Here is a 16,733-nt window from a genome sequence, read left to right as displayed (position 1 = left end):
AGATCTCCCTCCATCACAGCACGGCAGCGAGGGTGTGCCCGTGTTGTTTTTCGGGGGAGAAGGAGGAGGAGTGTTGGGGAGTTATAAAAAAATTGCACCCGCGCAACTTCACCCCGCTCGGTTTTTGTGGTCGGATAAGGAAATAATAATAAAAAAGGAAATAGCGAACAGCAAGGAGAAGAGGGATATTTTTTTAAGTGGAACGAACGAAGGAACTCGTTTTTTTTCCATCCCCATCCCCGCGTACTCCCTCTCGCAAAGAGGAATAAATATATTCGAACCAGATAAACAATTCCGAAGCGCGGGGCTCTTCAGAATCACTGTTGCTGATATCGAACAGATTCCATCCCTTACCCCAGGGAAAAAAATAACTGCAGGCGAGCGGGCGCATTCGACTGCCTCTTCCCTCCCTTGCTGTAGGTTTGCAACCCTATCCTTCCCCGAGAAACTTCGTCTCCCTCTCTTTCTACGTATGCCGACTTTCCACTCACTTGCCCCCCTCTACACTGCGTGCTTTTTTCCCAAACTCTCCCACCACCCAAATTCCACCCCTACCCATCCTACCCTCTCCCCACTCCTTCTCCCCTTAAACCCTAGGGCCCAAGCCAAGAGTAGGAAAAAAACTAGTATCCGACGACCGGGCTATTTATCGCCCCGGCAGTCAGCCATCTTGTTTTTCCCCCACCACGTTCTTCACTTTTTTTTTATATTCAAGCCCCGCCGTTTTTAACATGGTCCCCTTTCCTCTCAACCCGCTCTCTTCCCTCCCTCTCACTTCCTTTGTCTCCTCTCCGTCCTGCTCACCCCACACACTCCCCCCCCTTTCATTCCATCCATCCATCCCTGCCCGCCCCCTTGTGCCTCTGTGTTTCCGTGTGTTCGCAATATTTCGGTCGTCACGTGGCTGACCCCCGGTTGAAACGTTGCGAGGCACGCCCCTTCGCGAGGTCGGACTGGATCTCTCTCCGACCTGCTCTTTCAATTTCAGGGGATATGTTTGTCTCCGCATTTGGATTTCATCTTGACGTGCATCCATGAATCTAATCCGGAGAAATAAAGTGTTATCAACTTCAAGCAATTCACAATTTACGACGAAAAGCTCTTGAATATTGAAGAAATGATATGCATTATGGTAAATTAGAGGGGCATTCAGGCACTGAAATTATGCATGAAGTGCTAATGTAAATGCGAAAGGGACAGGAGTGATATTCCGAACCCTGGTTGATTATCCTATTCGCAATCCCAAAAACTACAACGAATGCAAAGTCATACATACAAGGATTGAATGTCTGCGTAATTTTTACTGTGTATCCTGAACGTTTTGAATTTTGCGAGCTACGATTGAAAGCGGGGGATAGGTAGATTTCGTACAGTGCCAGTGTGAAGTATTGAGGGAGTAAATGAACAGGTACGACATAAAAGGCTATTAAAATCCTTGCTACAGCGACCAAAACTCATTAAGAACTTGTCATGTTACCGGCCTGCCTGCGGTATTATTTTCGAATATTTAAGTGACTTGCTTAGCCTCAAGACATCGGCCGTTATTAAAAAACTTTTGCTCTGGACTTTGTTTGGATGTAGGGCAACCTTTTCACAAAGGACCCTGGGGAAAGTTGAAAAAAAATTTCGGTACCACACTAATGTGTACATATGTCTTTTGCCTTCTCATACGGTGTGGCTATATACTGTAGTACGTTCGGTAATATGTTAGAGGTGACATGGAGTCAAAATATTTCGACATTATCTGTTGGCATGAAGAAATAGTGTGTGCACATATATATTTAGATGTTTATTTATTTGCTCATTTTACTTTTAAAATTTTCTGAAAAAATGTGCAGTCTTAGTTGAATACATTTTCACTATAGTCTCAGTAATACCCTTTCTTAAGGGATCTTTTCTTTCTAAAGGTGTCTTTTCTTAAGGAATTTGGTGTTGACTTAGGTTCGATAATTGGTATTTTGCAGCAATTCAACTCTCAGATCTACGCAATTGGCGGGTTTAACTAGGCATATTTTGATCATTATGGGAGTTTAGTTAAAAAATACCTCAGTTGAATAGCTAATATTGAAAAAAATGGCCTTGCAATTAGCTTCCCAGGAAAAGAGGATACATAGGGCTCTATGAGATATAATTTTGAAGCCGATGAGATATGATAAGAATGATGTTTGAACTCTCCCATATTTACTGAAATTTAGATTACTTTGAATTTAAGTTTTTTCTTGAAATTTTGTGACGCACAAATTCATATTTGCGTGACGGAATTGAGGAATAATACAATAAAAATTTTCATTTGGCAATATGAGAGTAATCAGGGGCAATTAAAATTAAAACTCTTCGGAAATTAGACGTTTCATTCCATTTCATTCTTGAATTCTCGTAAAATAAACTGCCCAAATATTTCTCTTTTTTTATTTAATTGAATATTTTAATCGTATTTTGAAGGCCGAATCATACACAGAATATTTATAAAAAAGGGACAGATTCGCTCATTCAAAAAATAATGTCCCTCAAAATAATATCCACGGTTACGGCAAATATATGAAGACCAATGATTATCGCGTTACTTGATATTGAATAGACCAATGTGGCTCACATTCACCAAAATGTACTCGTTATGTATGTAGCAAATTCCAAATATAATGTATTATAGCTCACCCATGTAGCTGCTAGTTCAATAAATATGTTTATATTGTCATATTCAAATATATATTTATTCTCAGGCGTAATTGTTAGCTCTTTGCGACATTTCCATGTTGTTACAATAGTTATGTGTACAGGGGAAAGTACGAGTATTATATTACTTCTTGAATCGTGAATATAAGAATCTTAAAAACAATAAAAAGCTTCAATAAATCATGCGTGCATCTGCCATTTTGTCGTTTGTAGGGTCGCATACACAGCTGTAACAGAAGAACCATAGAGATTGAAAGTACAGAAAGAAAATCTCAAATTACTTTAACATAATACGTACATTATTAGATTCAAACCTAAGGTTAAACAAACTCATTTCGGTACGAACGAAAAGGAAAATGAATAGGGATAAGAACCGTTAGGGAAGGCAAACAATTTCAATTAGACCGCGAAACCACCAGAAGTTGGGGGTCGTAGAGATATGAAGAGATTAAGAGGGAGGAGGTGAGATTGGAAAGGCGCAGCAAATCATTCATTCTTCGTCTCGAAAACCGCCGATAACAATGATGAGAAAACACATTTGGGAGGTGATCTGATACATCTCAGAATCCTGCTCCCCAATCTTACGATGCGAATATGACTTTCGTAATGCGGACGAAATGGAAGTGAGCAGCTGTGAGGAGGATCAATTGTATACGTGCGTCAGCGAAGCCCGTGAGCCAAGCGCGTGATGTCGTCATCTTCCGACCGATTCCTCCTTCCGCAAGCGCACATCCCAGCATCATAATAGTTCGCTGTGACGACGGGACTGAGCCGTGACGTTTCTTATTGCTGGAGTAGAAATACCTACGCTGTAGACGAGGGAAACCTATAGGGAGGCATAGATATACGAAGTATCACTGCTCTCGCCACTTCTGTTTATTGCCGGAGGCATTTTGATATACCCTATTATATTTCAATTAGTGCTGCTCCCGAGAATTCTCGCCGAAGCTGCTCTATTCCAGGTTACATCTCCTACTATGAAATAAATTTCCATTTGTGTCTCAGTTATTTTTTTTAAATCCTGAAATCAATATTTTTTCTGCGTAGTGTTGCTTTCCGAAAGTGAATGGGGAAAAACGGAAACCGGCGCAAAGAAGCTACCTTTTCCATGAGTAGATTTTACCTAGCGATCTCATTCCAGTCATAGCTAATGCGACGTTTTGTCAAATAACTTTCAGGTTTCCAACTGCTATCTTTATACTGACTTCTGTGCTATGTTCCCGACTCATATCAATTATACACATTTGTCACGGTGCAATAAATATTTTATCACCTGGAGAGTATTTTTAATATTATCTTAGAGCTTTCTGAGGCAATAGAAACCATGATGGTTCTTGGATAAATTTTAAGGTTTAGAATATTAGAATAGATTAATAATAAAATCATATTTGACTTCAAAAACAGGAAAAATGACAACATATGGTGTGATGTAAATAATGAGGAGCTTTATAAGCGTAAATATTAATAACTAAATATTTTTTAATTCATAAAATGTCATAACTTCTCAATTAAACTTTATTATGCGTAAATATATGCACACAAAATATTGACTTGATTGTTAGCTTAATTATACCAAGTAATACTGCGCGGTTACACCAACATGGTTTTGCAAAGTTATAACATCATACGATCATTTTTCTACAACTTTTATGGCAAGTTATACGTAATAATTTGATTGAAGCGTGGTGTATTGTATTATATGTAACAGCTCAAATTTTTTAATTAACTTTTTTTCTTGCTGATCGATTGATGTAAATGAGATGGGGATTCTCTTGTTTTGTTAAACGGATTTTTGTTTGAATGTTTCCTTTGAGTGTACTTTTGTTTTACTGACTGATTATCTATTATCTTTTGTGATTATCTATCATCTATTATCTTTTGTGATTATCTATCATCTATTATCTTTTGTGATTACTTGGGACTGGTGTACCACCTGGCAATGTCTATCAGCACATGTGTATTTTTAATAATAATAATAAGAATATTAAAAAGGTACTAATGTTCCCTCATAATTGTTTATGGTTAGATAGTTTATAATCTATGGATTTTGAACAGAATATCAGGGATTATGAAAAGTAGTTATTTAACCACATGACTACATACTTCATACATTTTAATCCTGGAACAAGTCTTCGGGTATTTGAAATAACAATATATCACTGAGATAAGCCTTCAGTATCAAAGTATAATGAGAATTTCAGTTCAAGTGAACGGCAATAGGCAATTAAGAGCAGCAAGTTGGTCTATTGACTTGTTTCGGATATTAACCGATTCCCCCTCAATCTCGTCTGGCCTCTCCAACACTATATAACTATGCTCTCCACTTGCTGGTCTCAGTATTTCATCTTGCGTCCTCCGTTTCAGAGGTCTTTATTGCCTTGGGCGTGTCTCAAAATACGACGTAATTATGTATCACTTCTCCTTATTAGCTATCTAGAACGCGTCGATCCCTTCCCGTTCTCTCATTTGTCTTCTATTCTCTTTATTGGTTACCAATTTTTGCTCCAATAATCTCCTTCATCCCTTCTTATTCCAGTTTCATTTTTCCAATCAAATATTAATCACTATTTTCTCCTTTTCATATCAATATGACCCAAGATAATACTTTTTCAATGCATTTTGCCCCCCTCTTCACATTGCTCTTATTATTATGGAAAATGTTTCTTTGACAAAAATTGCGAAGATTGGCACGCGTGTAAATGTCTACTACGTGCGTGTAATCTTTGCTGTTTTCCCTTTTCTAGGCTCAAGAAATAGAAAATACCAAATATTCCGCAGGAAAAACACCGTTGAAATTCTAAATATAATTTTGCGAAAGATTTTTCGAAGAAGACTCTCATTATTATGGCATTACTTTTTCCCATTAAAATTAATACTTTCAGATTCGTGCTTAACGTCTGGTTAATTTAATCTTTTATAAAAAATATTCTATTCAAAGAGCATTAATCTTGAGAGCAATTTATACCCTAATAACCATCATGAATAACCGCTTTATTATCAATATTATCCTAACAATCGCCCTTATTTGTGAAAATGCAAACATTATTATAGCTCAAATTAATGCATGCAAGGCCAGAAAAATTATTCCTGTGGGGAAGTATTAATGAGACACCGAGATGATTCATAATCGAAGACCAATCAACTTGCAAATATGGAGGGCGAAATCACATTCTCCATGAATAAACACGACAACCTCTCAGTGGTAAACATCAATATTAGTGCGCAATTGTCAAGTGTAAATTTTGTGGGCTACCAATTATTTCTTATTATCATTAAGGAACTATCTTAAACATCATTAATGCGTCGAATGTTTTAATTACTAATCTTCGAATAATTAGTAATAATGCGATCATAGTAACCAACATGGGTGATTTTTTTTGGAATAATGTTGCAAAATTCATTCTGCGAGTTGTCACTTGACCATTTTTTGTTGATCGGCGATAAACCTGAGAGAGGCATACTTCTTCACCAGGGAAATATTCCAATGGAATAGCAGTGATTTTCTTTCTATTCAAGTGCATGCACTCTCATAATCTGTGGTTGCAGAGCCAAAATAAACTTAAGTATTAATCGATATGATAAAAAATGGCTGTAGTAATAAAGCTTATGAAAGCCATTCATTTATGAAAGATAAAATAATTGGAAAAAGCATCATTGGAATTACATTTTTTTAAATCAATTGATACATAATGCCTCCGCTAACATTAAATGAAAACAAATGCAAAATTATTGGATGTAGTCTTGATCATTGCTATTTGCACAAATTAAACGAAGATAATAATATTGTGTAATAGTTAAAGTTGACTTGCATTGAAGGGGATATCTTTCTCATATTCTGAAAGTGATATCGTTGCTAACGAATTTACACACCCACAGTATGTAGCTAAATTTTTCTTTTTTGAAGAGATTGCCCTTCACGGCTTTTCCGCTTATTTCCAGGAGCCATATTTACGGAGGACCAGAAAGATAGCAGCACGGAGTTGGCGTTCAAGTATGCCGTGTACCGGATCAACAAGGACAAAGATCTCCTCCCGAACACAACCCTTGTTTACGACATCCAATATGTGCCCCGGGACGACAGCTTTCGGACCTCCAAAAAGGGTGAGCCAAGGACCATAAAATATAAAAATTCTTTGTTCACCGTGTTCTCTTATTTACATGCTCATTTGGAAAAGTATAAGGCGGTTCCGTCATGTTGTAGAAACAAACAAATAACTTTAATTTTGACAAAGTATGAAAAGGTGTTAAATGATAGCAGATAAATATGGTTTATTTCCATTATATCCAAATCTCTTAGTCACGATTAACATTTATAATCACTTATCATCTGAAGTTTTCACTGATGATTCCACTAGTCGAAAAAGGTCACTCACATTTATCCAAAAGGACAAAGCCAGCAATGAAATCACGGACATCTAAAAAGATCGTGAAAATTCTACATTAACTTACATAGACTTCCAACAAAAACTGGTAAAACTAAATTTACCAAATATGAAGTTATTTTGAATTGCTGGCTTTGTCCTTTTGGATAAATGTGAGTGACCTTTTTGGTTACCTCATCTGTGTGTGTGTGTATATATATATATATATATATATATATATATATATATATATATATATATATATATATATATATATATATATATAATATATCATTATATATATTCACACACATTTTTTCATAAAAGGTATCATATCCAATCAAGAAAGATTTCTGGAGCCTCTAACGACTATTTATTTTTAAGAATGCTGAAAACTTCCCCTTTGCTTCTTTATTTATATTTATGCATATTTCGTTTGCGGTTATAAGCTGCATCATTCATTTTATTTGACATTTTATAAGCCCTTCAATAGAAACTAACAATTAAAATTCCAACATTGCATTATGAAATTCATCAAAGGAGTCTATGACAGAAATATATTTCTTCGTAGACGTATAATTTTTCATGTGAAATCTTGGAAGCTTTTTAATGCAATGGAATAGGCCTACTTTGGAGAGTCTTCAAATACAGTAAATTTGCATGTATGCATCATAACGTAACCATTTTTCGCTTTGATAAAACAGAAACACCGTGTTCAATGCCAGGAGGATTTAATCACAAAACCGGAAAATTGTTGTAACCGAAACAGATTGGAAACGAATTAGTGGAATCCGATGAAAGACTCTTCCTTGAAACATCAGTCCATTTTGAGTTTCAACTCGCAGAGATAATGTGTATTTTAACCCATATGATTAATGGTAAACGATGAATCTAGTACTCGACGCAGTGTAATTATGTTCGACATTGTTTGGTCCTAATTGAAATAGGTACTCTTTTAACGCGTTCAATCGGAAATTAACAGTTTACTTTCACTCATTGAAAATCCTTATGACTATAAAGATGGCATTAATTGCATTTTTGTAGAATTAGTACCAGGTAAAAAATTACTAAAATATAACTTTCCTAGTGTTTACACTACAATTTCCTGGAAATATGAATTTATTATTAAGCATGAGTATTTTGGGTATTGATTAAAATTTTTCTGGAAACGTTTCGTAAAATTAATAAACAATAATTGTGTGGTTATATAATTTCAATGTACTAAATCTAATTTAATATTTTATGTAAATTGTTCCTTTCTTTAGTTTGAGCAATAGATATATATATTTTTGGTTTCTTTGTTCATCTTATATGCAAGAAAAATAGGTAGATAAAACATAAAGTAAGTGAATATGGCGAACAAAGTTGAAATGGTTCAAGGAATTATTCAGCAAAACGATTAGGTTATAAGTAGTTATGAAATTAAATTTAACGCAGACGGGTCAAGATTAATCTTGAGAATAATAAAGTTATGATAACACTTATGAATATATATAAAGGGTACACCCCAGCAGTAATGCAATTATTTTTGCTGTTAATTATTGAACAGATTTGCACAAACCTTTAAAAATCTTCAAAGTACTGTCTTTGGGCCTCAACACATATTTTCCAGCGACTCTGCTATGACTGGTGCGCGTCCTGAAAGGCGTCTTCGGGCACCTCTCGCAAGGTCTTCGTCACGGCTGATTGGATCTCTTCCATGGACAAAAAACGGGTTCCTTTCAGGGCTGTCCTAATCCGAGGGAACGAAACAAATTCTGCTGGGGTGATTTCAGGACAATAGGGCGGGTGGGGCGGTTGGCAGTAGGACGGTTGGCACCTGGTGTTTGGCCAGGAATTCGTGGAGAGAAACTGAATAGAAAAGAGTGGAGATCTACAGTAAATTAATATCAAGATTGAAATACTGATGAAGGGGTGATTTAGTAATTAACGATATCCCTTATTGCACCATAATTCGCGATATGAATGAAATTCCACAATAGAAATATTGATAATTTTTATTATTCCCTAAACGTTATTGAAATGTGTTATAATGACGACAGATTAATGATAAAAGTTTTCCAGATGTATTGTTCCCCAAAAAGAATAAAATATCCAAGGAAAAATAAATAGAGTCAGATTAAAATGCTGCCCCTTTCCAGTACTATTCAAGAAGAGGCAAAAAAGAAGCCCTAGGGATGAGTCTAAAGCAATAATATAGCAGTGAATTGAGATGGCATCCATTCCTACAATGTATTATATAATATAAACATGTAATTTGATTATTTACAGAAACAAAAATAAAATCCTAATAAGTGGAAGAGAGAAGGGGAAGCAGAGAAATCGTTTATTTGGGTTATCATGGCATGGGATGGAAGAAGTTCTATGGGAATCGAAACATATTTTAGTTCGAGCCTGAAATGAGATTTACTTGAAGAGGCAACAACGTGCACCATGTTCAAAGCTGTTACAATTGTCCCTAAGCACCGTGTGAAAAATTCGTTGTAGATCGGTGACATGAACCATATAAAAGAGAGAAACAGAAATACTCTGTTTTCTACGGGTTAATGCAGGATACAGGGTTCGTCCGGAAAATAAGTGTACTGAGCTCAGGAAAAAAAATTTATTACACTTTTACATATCTTAAGCTAATATTCCTCAAAATAGGACCCTTGTGAGTCGATACACTTGTTCCAGCGGCGTTCCCATTCCTGGAACGCTCCCGCGAAGGCATCATCGGGAACCTCTCGAAGACTCGTCGTCGACCTCTTCTCTGCCCTCCACGAATATCTTGTGCCACCGAAAGATCATGTTTCTGGACATGGCTGACTCCCCGTAAGCCTGGTTAATCATACCGACAGTTTCGGTAGACGATTTCCCAAGCTTTACCGCAAATTTGATGGTGAATTTTGGAGCAGCGTTATGCGCTGCTCCAAAATCTTCGGCATCGCGTTCCGTGACGTGGGTCGAAGCGTGGAGGTTCACGTTAACAGAGTTCCTCACTACACCACAGCTCAGAGCCGACTGCCTTTTTCAGCGTCGCTTGCCAACATACCCCCCTCCAATCGCAGCTCGTCAGAGTGGTGCTGGGCGCGCCTGGAGCGGCCCAGAAGTCAGTACACTTATTTTCCGGACGAACCCTGTATAAATGGAATAGAATTGTTTGAGAAATCAAGTCTATAAAAGAAGTTACGTATGAGTCAAAGGAAATATGGATAATAAAAACATTATATACCAGTGGATAAAATGAGTATGATAGCGTAATAGAATGGGCATTAAAAGGAATTATCCATTGAAATAGATATATCTAAGTTAAATAATGTTGAAATTAGGACAGTAAATCTATCAGTTTGATGAAGTTAACGGGTTGAAAGAATAGTTGAGTAATATACTGGACGTTTTTATACCAGCAATCTATCATATATTGAACAGTTTTGATTTTTACCCAAGCCTTACCTGAATCTGATGATGGAAAATGGTTAATTATTTCGTGTTATTTAATGTGATAAATTATAGTGTTGATAATTTGCGACATATGACCGACCTAGTTAGCTCTTTCCGAGATCCATAAAGGGGTAAGGTGTAACTGTGATCGTTCGACCATGGGAAACCTCTGATCAATAGAAGTATTTAACGGAATTTGATGAAAGCATAGCAAGTAGAAGTCTCCTGATGCCAAAAATTTGAATTGATCCTTAGATCCAAACCAACGTGTAACTAGTTACTTAAATTTCAGTATTTCATTTAAATTTATTCACGGAACCATTTCCCTGAGTCTCATTATTTATAGCAACAATCTACTTACTGATATCAGGTGAAATCAGCAAGTGACGAAAATGAGACGCCTCCGTAGGGTGTGCGAATTTAATTACTCGTTTGAAACCATTTTATTAACGCAAATTTGCAAAATAATCAAGCTTCCTCATCATGAAGGAATTACACAAAAGTGAACCTGAAACTGTTATGTTAATCAAGCTTCGTGGATTTATTTTTCGCTCTTCGTTTCGTGGATTTTTTCGTTGTCACCAAAGTTGGATGGACAATGCAAAATATTTATAGTGAATTAGAGTGAAACATGCAAAGCCTCAGGGAACTATAAAAATCTCAGGAATCCCAAAATTTTTGCTCGAGGCAAGGACCATAAAGCTGAGGATAGTAAATATCTCCGTGAATTTCTTAAAGAAGAATTTTAATTAAGTAAAAATTATATTAAAGTTGAAATTTAGTCTAAATATGGGTGCATGGGTTATTTACGGAATGTTGAAAGAATTATCCTCGAACTTAAGGTTTTAAATAGGGTTGTGTTTGTATATTTAGTTGAAAATCGCGCACTCGTCAATTATGGCACATTTTATATAATACGCATTGGCAGAACAAGATTTCTTTTCATTGAAAATATTGCTTCAATTTTCTGAATTTTTTTACGCATTTAGTTGATATTTACATATAATGATAGTAAAGTAACACACTGTGTACCCTTGCATTTCGGAAGGTTTAAGCTTTCGGCCATCTCTGGGGTCTCCTTCAGGTCAGACTGTAAGGTTTCGGGCGGATGGAGCGCTAGGGCTGTGGCGGGGGAAGCTCAAGGTGTGCTACAAAAATGGGGGAATATGGTTCGGATGTATTGGTGACGGTTGAGTCCGGGAACTTCAAACGATCGAAATACTAAAATGTACTCGGATTCGCGAGTTCTCACCTCTAAATTGGTGGCTGAATCGGGTAGGGATTCTGGAATGGTTAGGGAGAGACGCTGATCCAAGGGAAGGTTGTGAGAAATTGAACATGAAGGGAAAGGAAGAGAGGAGATTGAGGAAAAAATACAGGATAAACGGTTATTGTTCATGCGGATGGACAAGGGGATAATGCATTCGCCTATTAAAATGAAGAGCTTTGATTGCATGTCAGAAAATAGATAAAATTTTTGGACTGGCAATTAGCGTGGAAACGAGTTGGGGAGACAATGAGGGGATGTGGGGGGAAGGGAACAGGTCTGATGAGCGGGCTTGCTTTACATTGGGGGTGGTTGCAAGGGGGGGAAAGATGAGGACATTTGTCAGGAGGGACGCCAAAGGGTTGATGGATATCAGAAAGTTTCTGAGATCGGTGGGTCGTCTGTAAGCTAGAGGGGGAAATTGGGGCAGTAGATATGAGGTAGCGTCGTTATCGCGTAAAATATGAAAAAGCCCTTTAAAAAATGTTTTCAGAAAGTGATATCCTGGGAAATGAGTGATGCAAAGGTTGAGTACGGCGTCAGATATGGGGTTGTTTTTTTTTGTTGTGTAAGGTTGAGTGGAGCGGCGGATTTTATATTGTAGGAGCTTTTCCGGGTAACTGTGTTCGTGAAGTGCATTGTGTAGATTGTGAAGGCATTTGTTAAGGGAGGCTGTGGTATTGCAAATCCGGTGTCCGCGGATAGAGAGGAAATTGGGAATCGAGCGTTTGGTTCGAGTAAGGTGGCAGATGGTACAAAATAGGTATTGAGGAGTGTCAGTGGGTTTGATATATATAGAGGCAGTGAATTAGTTGTTGTGATGTGAGATGTCTTTGTCAAGAAAGGTGATGGTGGAAATTGAAGTGGAAGAAATGATTTTAACAGTGAAAGAAGAATTTAAGGCCGATAAGAAAGACGTGTTCTACTGCTATGTCAGCAGAAGTTAAACAGCTTGCAGAATAAGTGATTCCTACAGAGATTCATCGGCGTTTCACGACTCTTTATGGTGACGATGCTGTTGATAGGTCTACTATAAATCGATGGGTGGTAAAATTTCGTGGCTTCGAGTCTGGAATAGCCATAATTGTTGATGAAACTTCTTTTGACTCTGCTTTAGGATGTTCACTGAGTTTATGTGACCGATTTTCTGGAACGAAGGGCAGAGGTAAATTTTTATCAGCACAGACAAACTCTTAAACATCTCCGACGTCGAGTGTGTTGTTAAAGGCAGCCTGGCGTCAATAATCTTGCAACATGACAAAGCTCGTCCACACACCTCGCGCGCTACTGGAGAGGCTCTACGAAACCAGAAATTTGAACTGAGTCTACGCCCTCCTTATTCCTCCGATCATGCGCCTTGGAATTTTTATTATTTTTTCAACGCAAGAGGTACCTTAAGAGTAATCATTACACTTCGGACGATGAGGTGAAGGCAGCTGTCAATTCCTGGATTCGAGAAAAGTCGGAAGATTTTTTCAGTGAAGGAATCAAAAAACTTGCTACATGTTGGGAGATATGTGTTAGCCTTAACGGTGACTATGTTGAAATAATAAATATATGATTTTGAAACTTATGAACTTGTACTTTAATGTTCTTTCTGCCCGATCTTGCTATCTGTTTTTGTTTGTGGTCTACAAGCATTTGTGCATTAGTTTTCAACCTACCCTCGTGTTTAGTTCTACTATGACTTTCTTAATTTTTGATGAAATTAAATTTTGTTAATATTGTCAATAGTTATGCCGAAAAGTAACTGCATTACTTCAACCTAATTTTATATTGATTTTTACTCAGAAATTAACTCACCGATTTTTTTCATATCTGACCAGACTTTTAATGTAAATGGAATATGATATGTACATACCAGTCTTCAGAAGATTTAAATCATTATATTCACCCATTCAATGTATGTTCCCTATAAGTGTTAAGCCATTTTTATATGTATTCACCGGAGTAATATCAGGAATCCATTTAATTTCTGGCATTTATCGCTTTGGAGGAAACCTAAAACGGGTCTCGATTAACTGCTCTCTCAAATTTCTCGGAATCTCATAAGCTACGGCTCAATGACTAGATAAGGGATTAAATCAAATGACCCAAACTTGAATTTTATCAATTAATCTTTAATGATACAATAATTTTTGTAATTACAGACCAATGATTTTACATCTCCAAAGGAGAAAAAGCAAACTCTAAACCCGAAGTAACCAATTAAAGAATTGACCAAAAATCTGAAAATTACCTACATGGTGAGGTAATATTCCATTTAGATTCACAGAGTTATTTTGAAATTTACAATTTATTCCAGTAGTTTAGAATGTTTTTGAGACATAAATACTTCTAATTGGAGCGGATTACTCCGTTAAAAGTTACTGTTGCGGCATCGCCCTCAGTTTCTTCGGAGTATGATAGGTATTTGATATTTTACTGCCATGTGAAAAAATATTTTTAATATGAATGCTAATACCATCTAAGGATTTAATGCACGAATTAGACTTCAAGTATAAGATACCAAGAAAATTCTTCCTCGCTTAAGGAAGAGTAATAGAATCTATAGAGCTTAATGTGGATAGTAGCTTGGAATACTGCAACTGTAATTAGTTGTAAAACCATATTTACTTTGGAAATATTGAAAACATATAATGTACAATTCGAAACAAAATTAAACATGACAAAGATATCAGTTACATTTGTAGGTGCATGTTTATGCTAGTTGGTAGTTTGACTGTTTGCATGTTTGTTGGGTGTAAGTGTTGTTGCATGAATATTTACCATGTTTTGTTTGTGGATAGTATACATTTTTGGCTTATGCATACGGTTTTTTTTCCTTCTTAATTACGGGTAGTGTCCTAACATCCCCCGCCACACGCCCTTGTGGCGGCTTGCGGGGTATTACGTAGATGTAGATGTATGAATAATGAAATAGCATGGCAGGTGAGAAAATGGAGAATAGGTCGGAATGTAACGTAGGAAGTATTCATAAGAGGCGAAGATGGCCGCAACGAATTAATTATGTGCCCTAGACACTGGTATCTTCACCTTTATTGTATTTATACCAATGGATATTTTTAGAATTTTTTTGTGCTTTTCGTGGTTTTTATTGATTTAATTTGTGTTTGATGTTTCGGCACAGACATTTTTATAGAAGTTTTTTTTATTTCTAGTAGTAAACGAGGTAAAATTTTTTTTTAACTCTTTAGTTTCAGAAACTTTCAAGAATCAGAAATTTGGCGAAAGTATTTTCTTAACTGATTTTAAAAGTGGATAGAAATCGTCTGTAATTCAAATAAACAGTAACATTTACGAATTTTGAAATAATATATGTACCTTGCTACAAATAATATATAAATGGAAAATCTGGTGGAAAAACGCTGTAATACAAGCTTAACATGAAAACATAATTATTTAAATATGTGAACATTATACATGTGAAGACTATTGGGCAAATAATTATTTAAGTATCTAAGGTTCATCAAAAAAGGAAACAGAAGAGAGAAAATGGTCACTAGGGGGAAGAATAATTTCATTTCAGGAAGGTGAGAGTTACACTTTATGCCATAGCTTTGTGGGGTCACTGATAGAAAGAAATGGCAAAATACAAGAGGATGTAATGATATGATATATGTATGTATTTTAAAATTGTGCTTGATAGAGTATATTAGGTAGAATTAATCACTGTATTACGGAAAATAGGAGAGTACGGGAATTTACCCATAATCTGTAAATTCCTCAGACTTTTCAGGTATGTGTGGAGAATTGAAAGTCAGCGAAAATAGGCAGTGCTAGGCAGGGGAGTAAGAAAATGAAGCCCTAATAGGAGAAAAACCCTGGATGGGTTTTTTCTACATTTATGGCTGGGGTGTTTTTAATTGTTTCTATAGTTAATTCAATGTTAAAATTCATGTGAAGGCCAAATTGCTGTTTTCGAATTAATGCGAAATAAGTTGATACACTTAAACCGTATATTAATATTCCCATTGATAAGAAATATTATCGCTTAATTTTTCCTAAGCAACTTAATCAAGTGAGGTTAAAAATAAACTCTTCTCATAGGAACACCAAGCTTTCGCGTTTTTTTTACTGTTGAGAAATTAAGCTCCACTGGGTCAGGTGCCTAAACACTTCGAAAAGATTAGTCAAAATATAATACTAAGGGACTGCACACCTCATTTCAATTGCGGCGGATTGGCGCCTTTCGTAAAGAGTAGGCTAATGCCGACGCCGGGTTTCTCTCCACCCTTCATCCTTTCCTGTCCATCCCCTATGGCGCAAATGACCTTAGCTGTCGGTCGCCTCCCCTCAAAACTACTACTTCAATTGCGGCTAGCGCTAACGAACTCTCTCTACGTTTATATATCAAGCATAATATTTCAGAGGAAAATGTTTTCATTTGACTTTTTTAAAGCTGCGGTTTAAGCTAATTGAAAAAATATGAGAATTTCATTCTCTCGGGAATTTTTTTAATATAGCGTTGAATCTAATTAATTTCAGATTTAAAAAGGGTATTTTCATATTCACAAAGAGCTTAGTTTTAACTCAATAGAAATAACAATGCGTCGGACGTGAAACTGAAAATAGATAGTTTTTAATTGACAATGTCGAAAGAAAATTTCGGATTCCTGCAATTTATCTCCTACGAAATACACAAAAAGGCATCCTCTTCTCCTTGTTTATTGAATTTCCAGAGAGCATGTACCTGGTTTTATAACTGGTGCCACTGGTTTAGTCCAATCTCCTCGCGGTCTCGTTTCCGCCTTACCTCTTTTGACATCATACTGGCCTGCTCGAAGTAGTTTGCCCGCTTTTCTCAAGTGAACATCTGAGTCTGAGTTTATTTATTTCAACTTTTTCATCTAACTCAATGTTTTATTTGGCATTCCTCCCTGATCACTGGTGTCTTTATAATCTCCTTATTTAAAAAAATGACTGATAAATATCACTTAAATTCTATATTAGCTTACAGAATGCATTTTCACCGAAACAAGTTAGCTATGCAACGCTCAATTTATAAA

At 36.4% G+C, this 16,733-nt stretch overlaps 1 protein-coding gene across 1 annotated transcript in view; it reads left to right on the top strand.

The window, feature by feature from the left end:
• Positions 1 to 6,036: 6,036 nt before the first annotated feature.
• The window catches only part of LOC139701162 (glutamate receptor ionotropic, kainate 1-like), a 469,093-nt gene continuing 458,396 nt past the window's right edge, over positions 6,037 to 16,733 (top strand). The window contains exons 1-2 of the mRNA XM_071599737.1: positions 6,037 to 6,040; positions 6,613 to 6,774. Of these exons, the coding sequence (XP_071455838.1) occupies positions 6,037 to 6,040; positions 6,613 to 6,774 (166 nt within the window). The remainder of the gene's footprint in view (positions 6,041 to 6,612; positions 6,775 to 16,733) is intronic.

The sequence above is a fragment of the Hetaerina americana genome, unplaced genomic scaffold (assembly GCF_022747635.1).
Source record: "Hetaerina americana unplaced genomic scaffold, ioHetAmer1.1.p SCAF_11, whole genome shotgun sequence".
NCBI classification, from domain to species: Eukaryota; Metazoa; Arthropoda; class Insecta; order Odonata; family Calopterygidae; genus Hetaerina; species Hetaerina americana.
The sequence above is the reverse complement of the archived record's forward strand: the minus strand, read 5'-3'. Positions and strand labels throughout refer to the sequence as shown.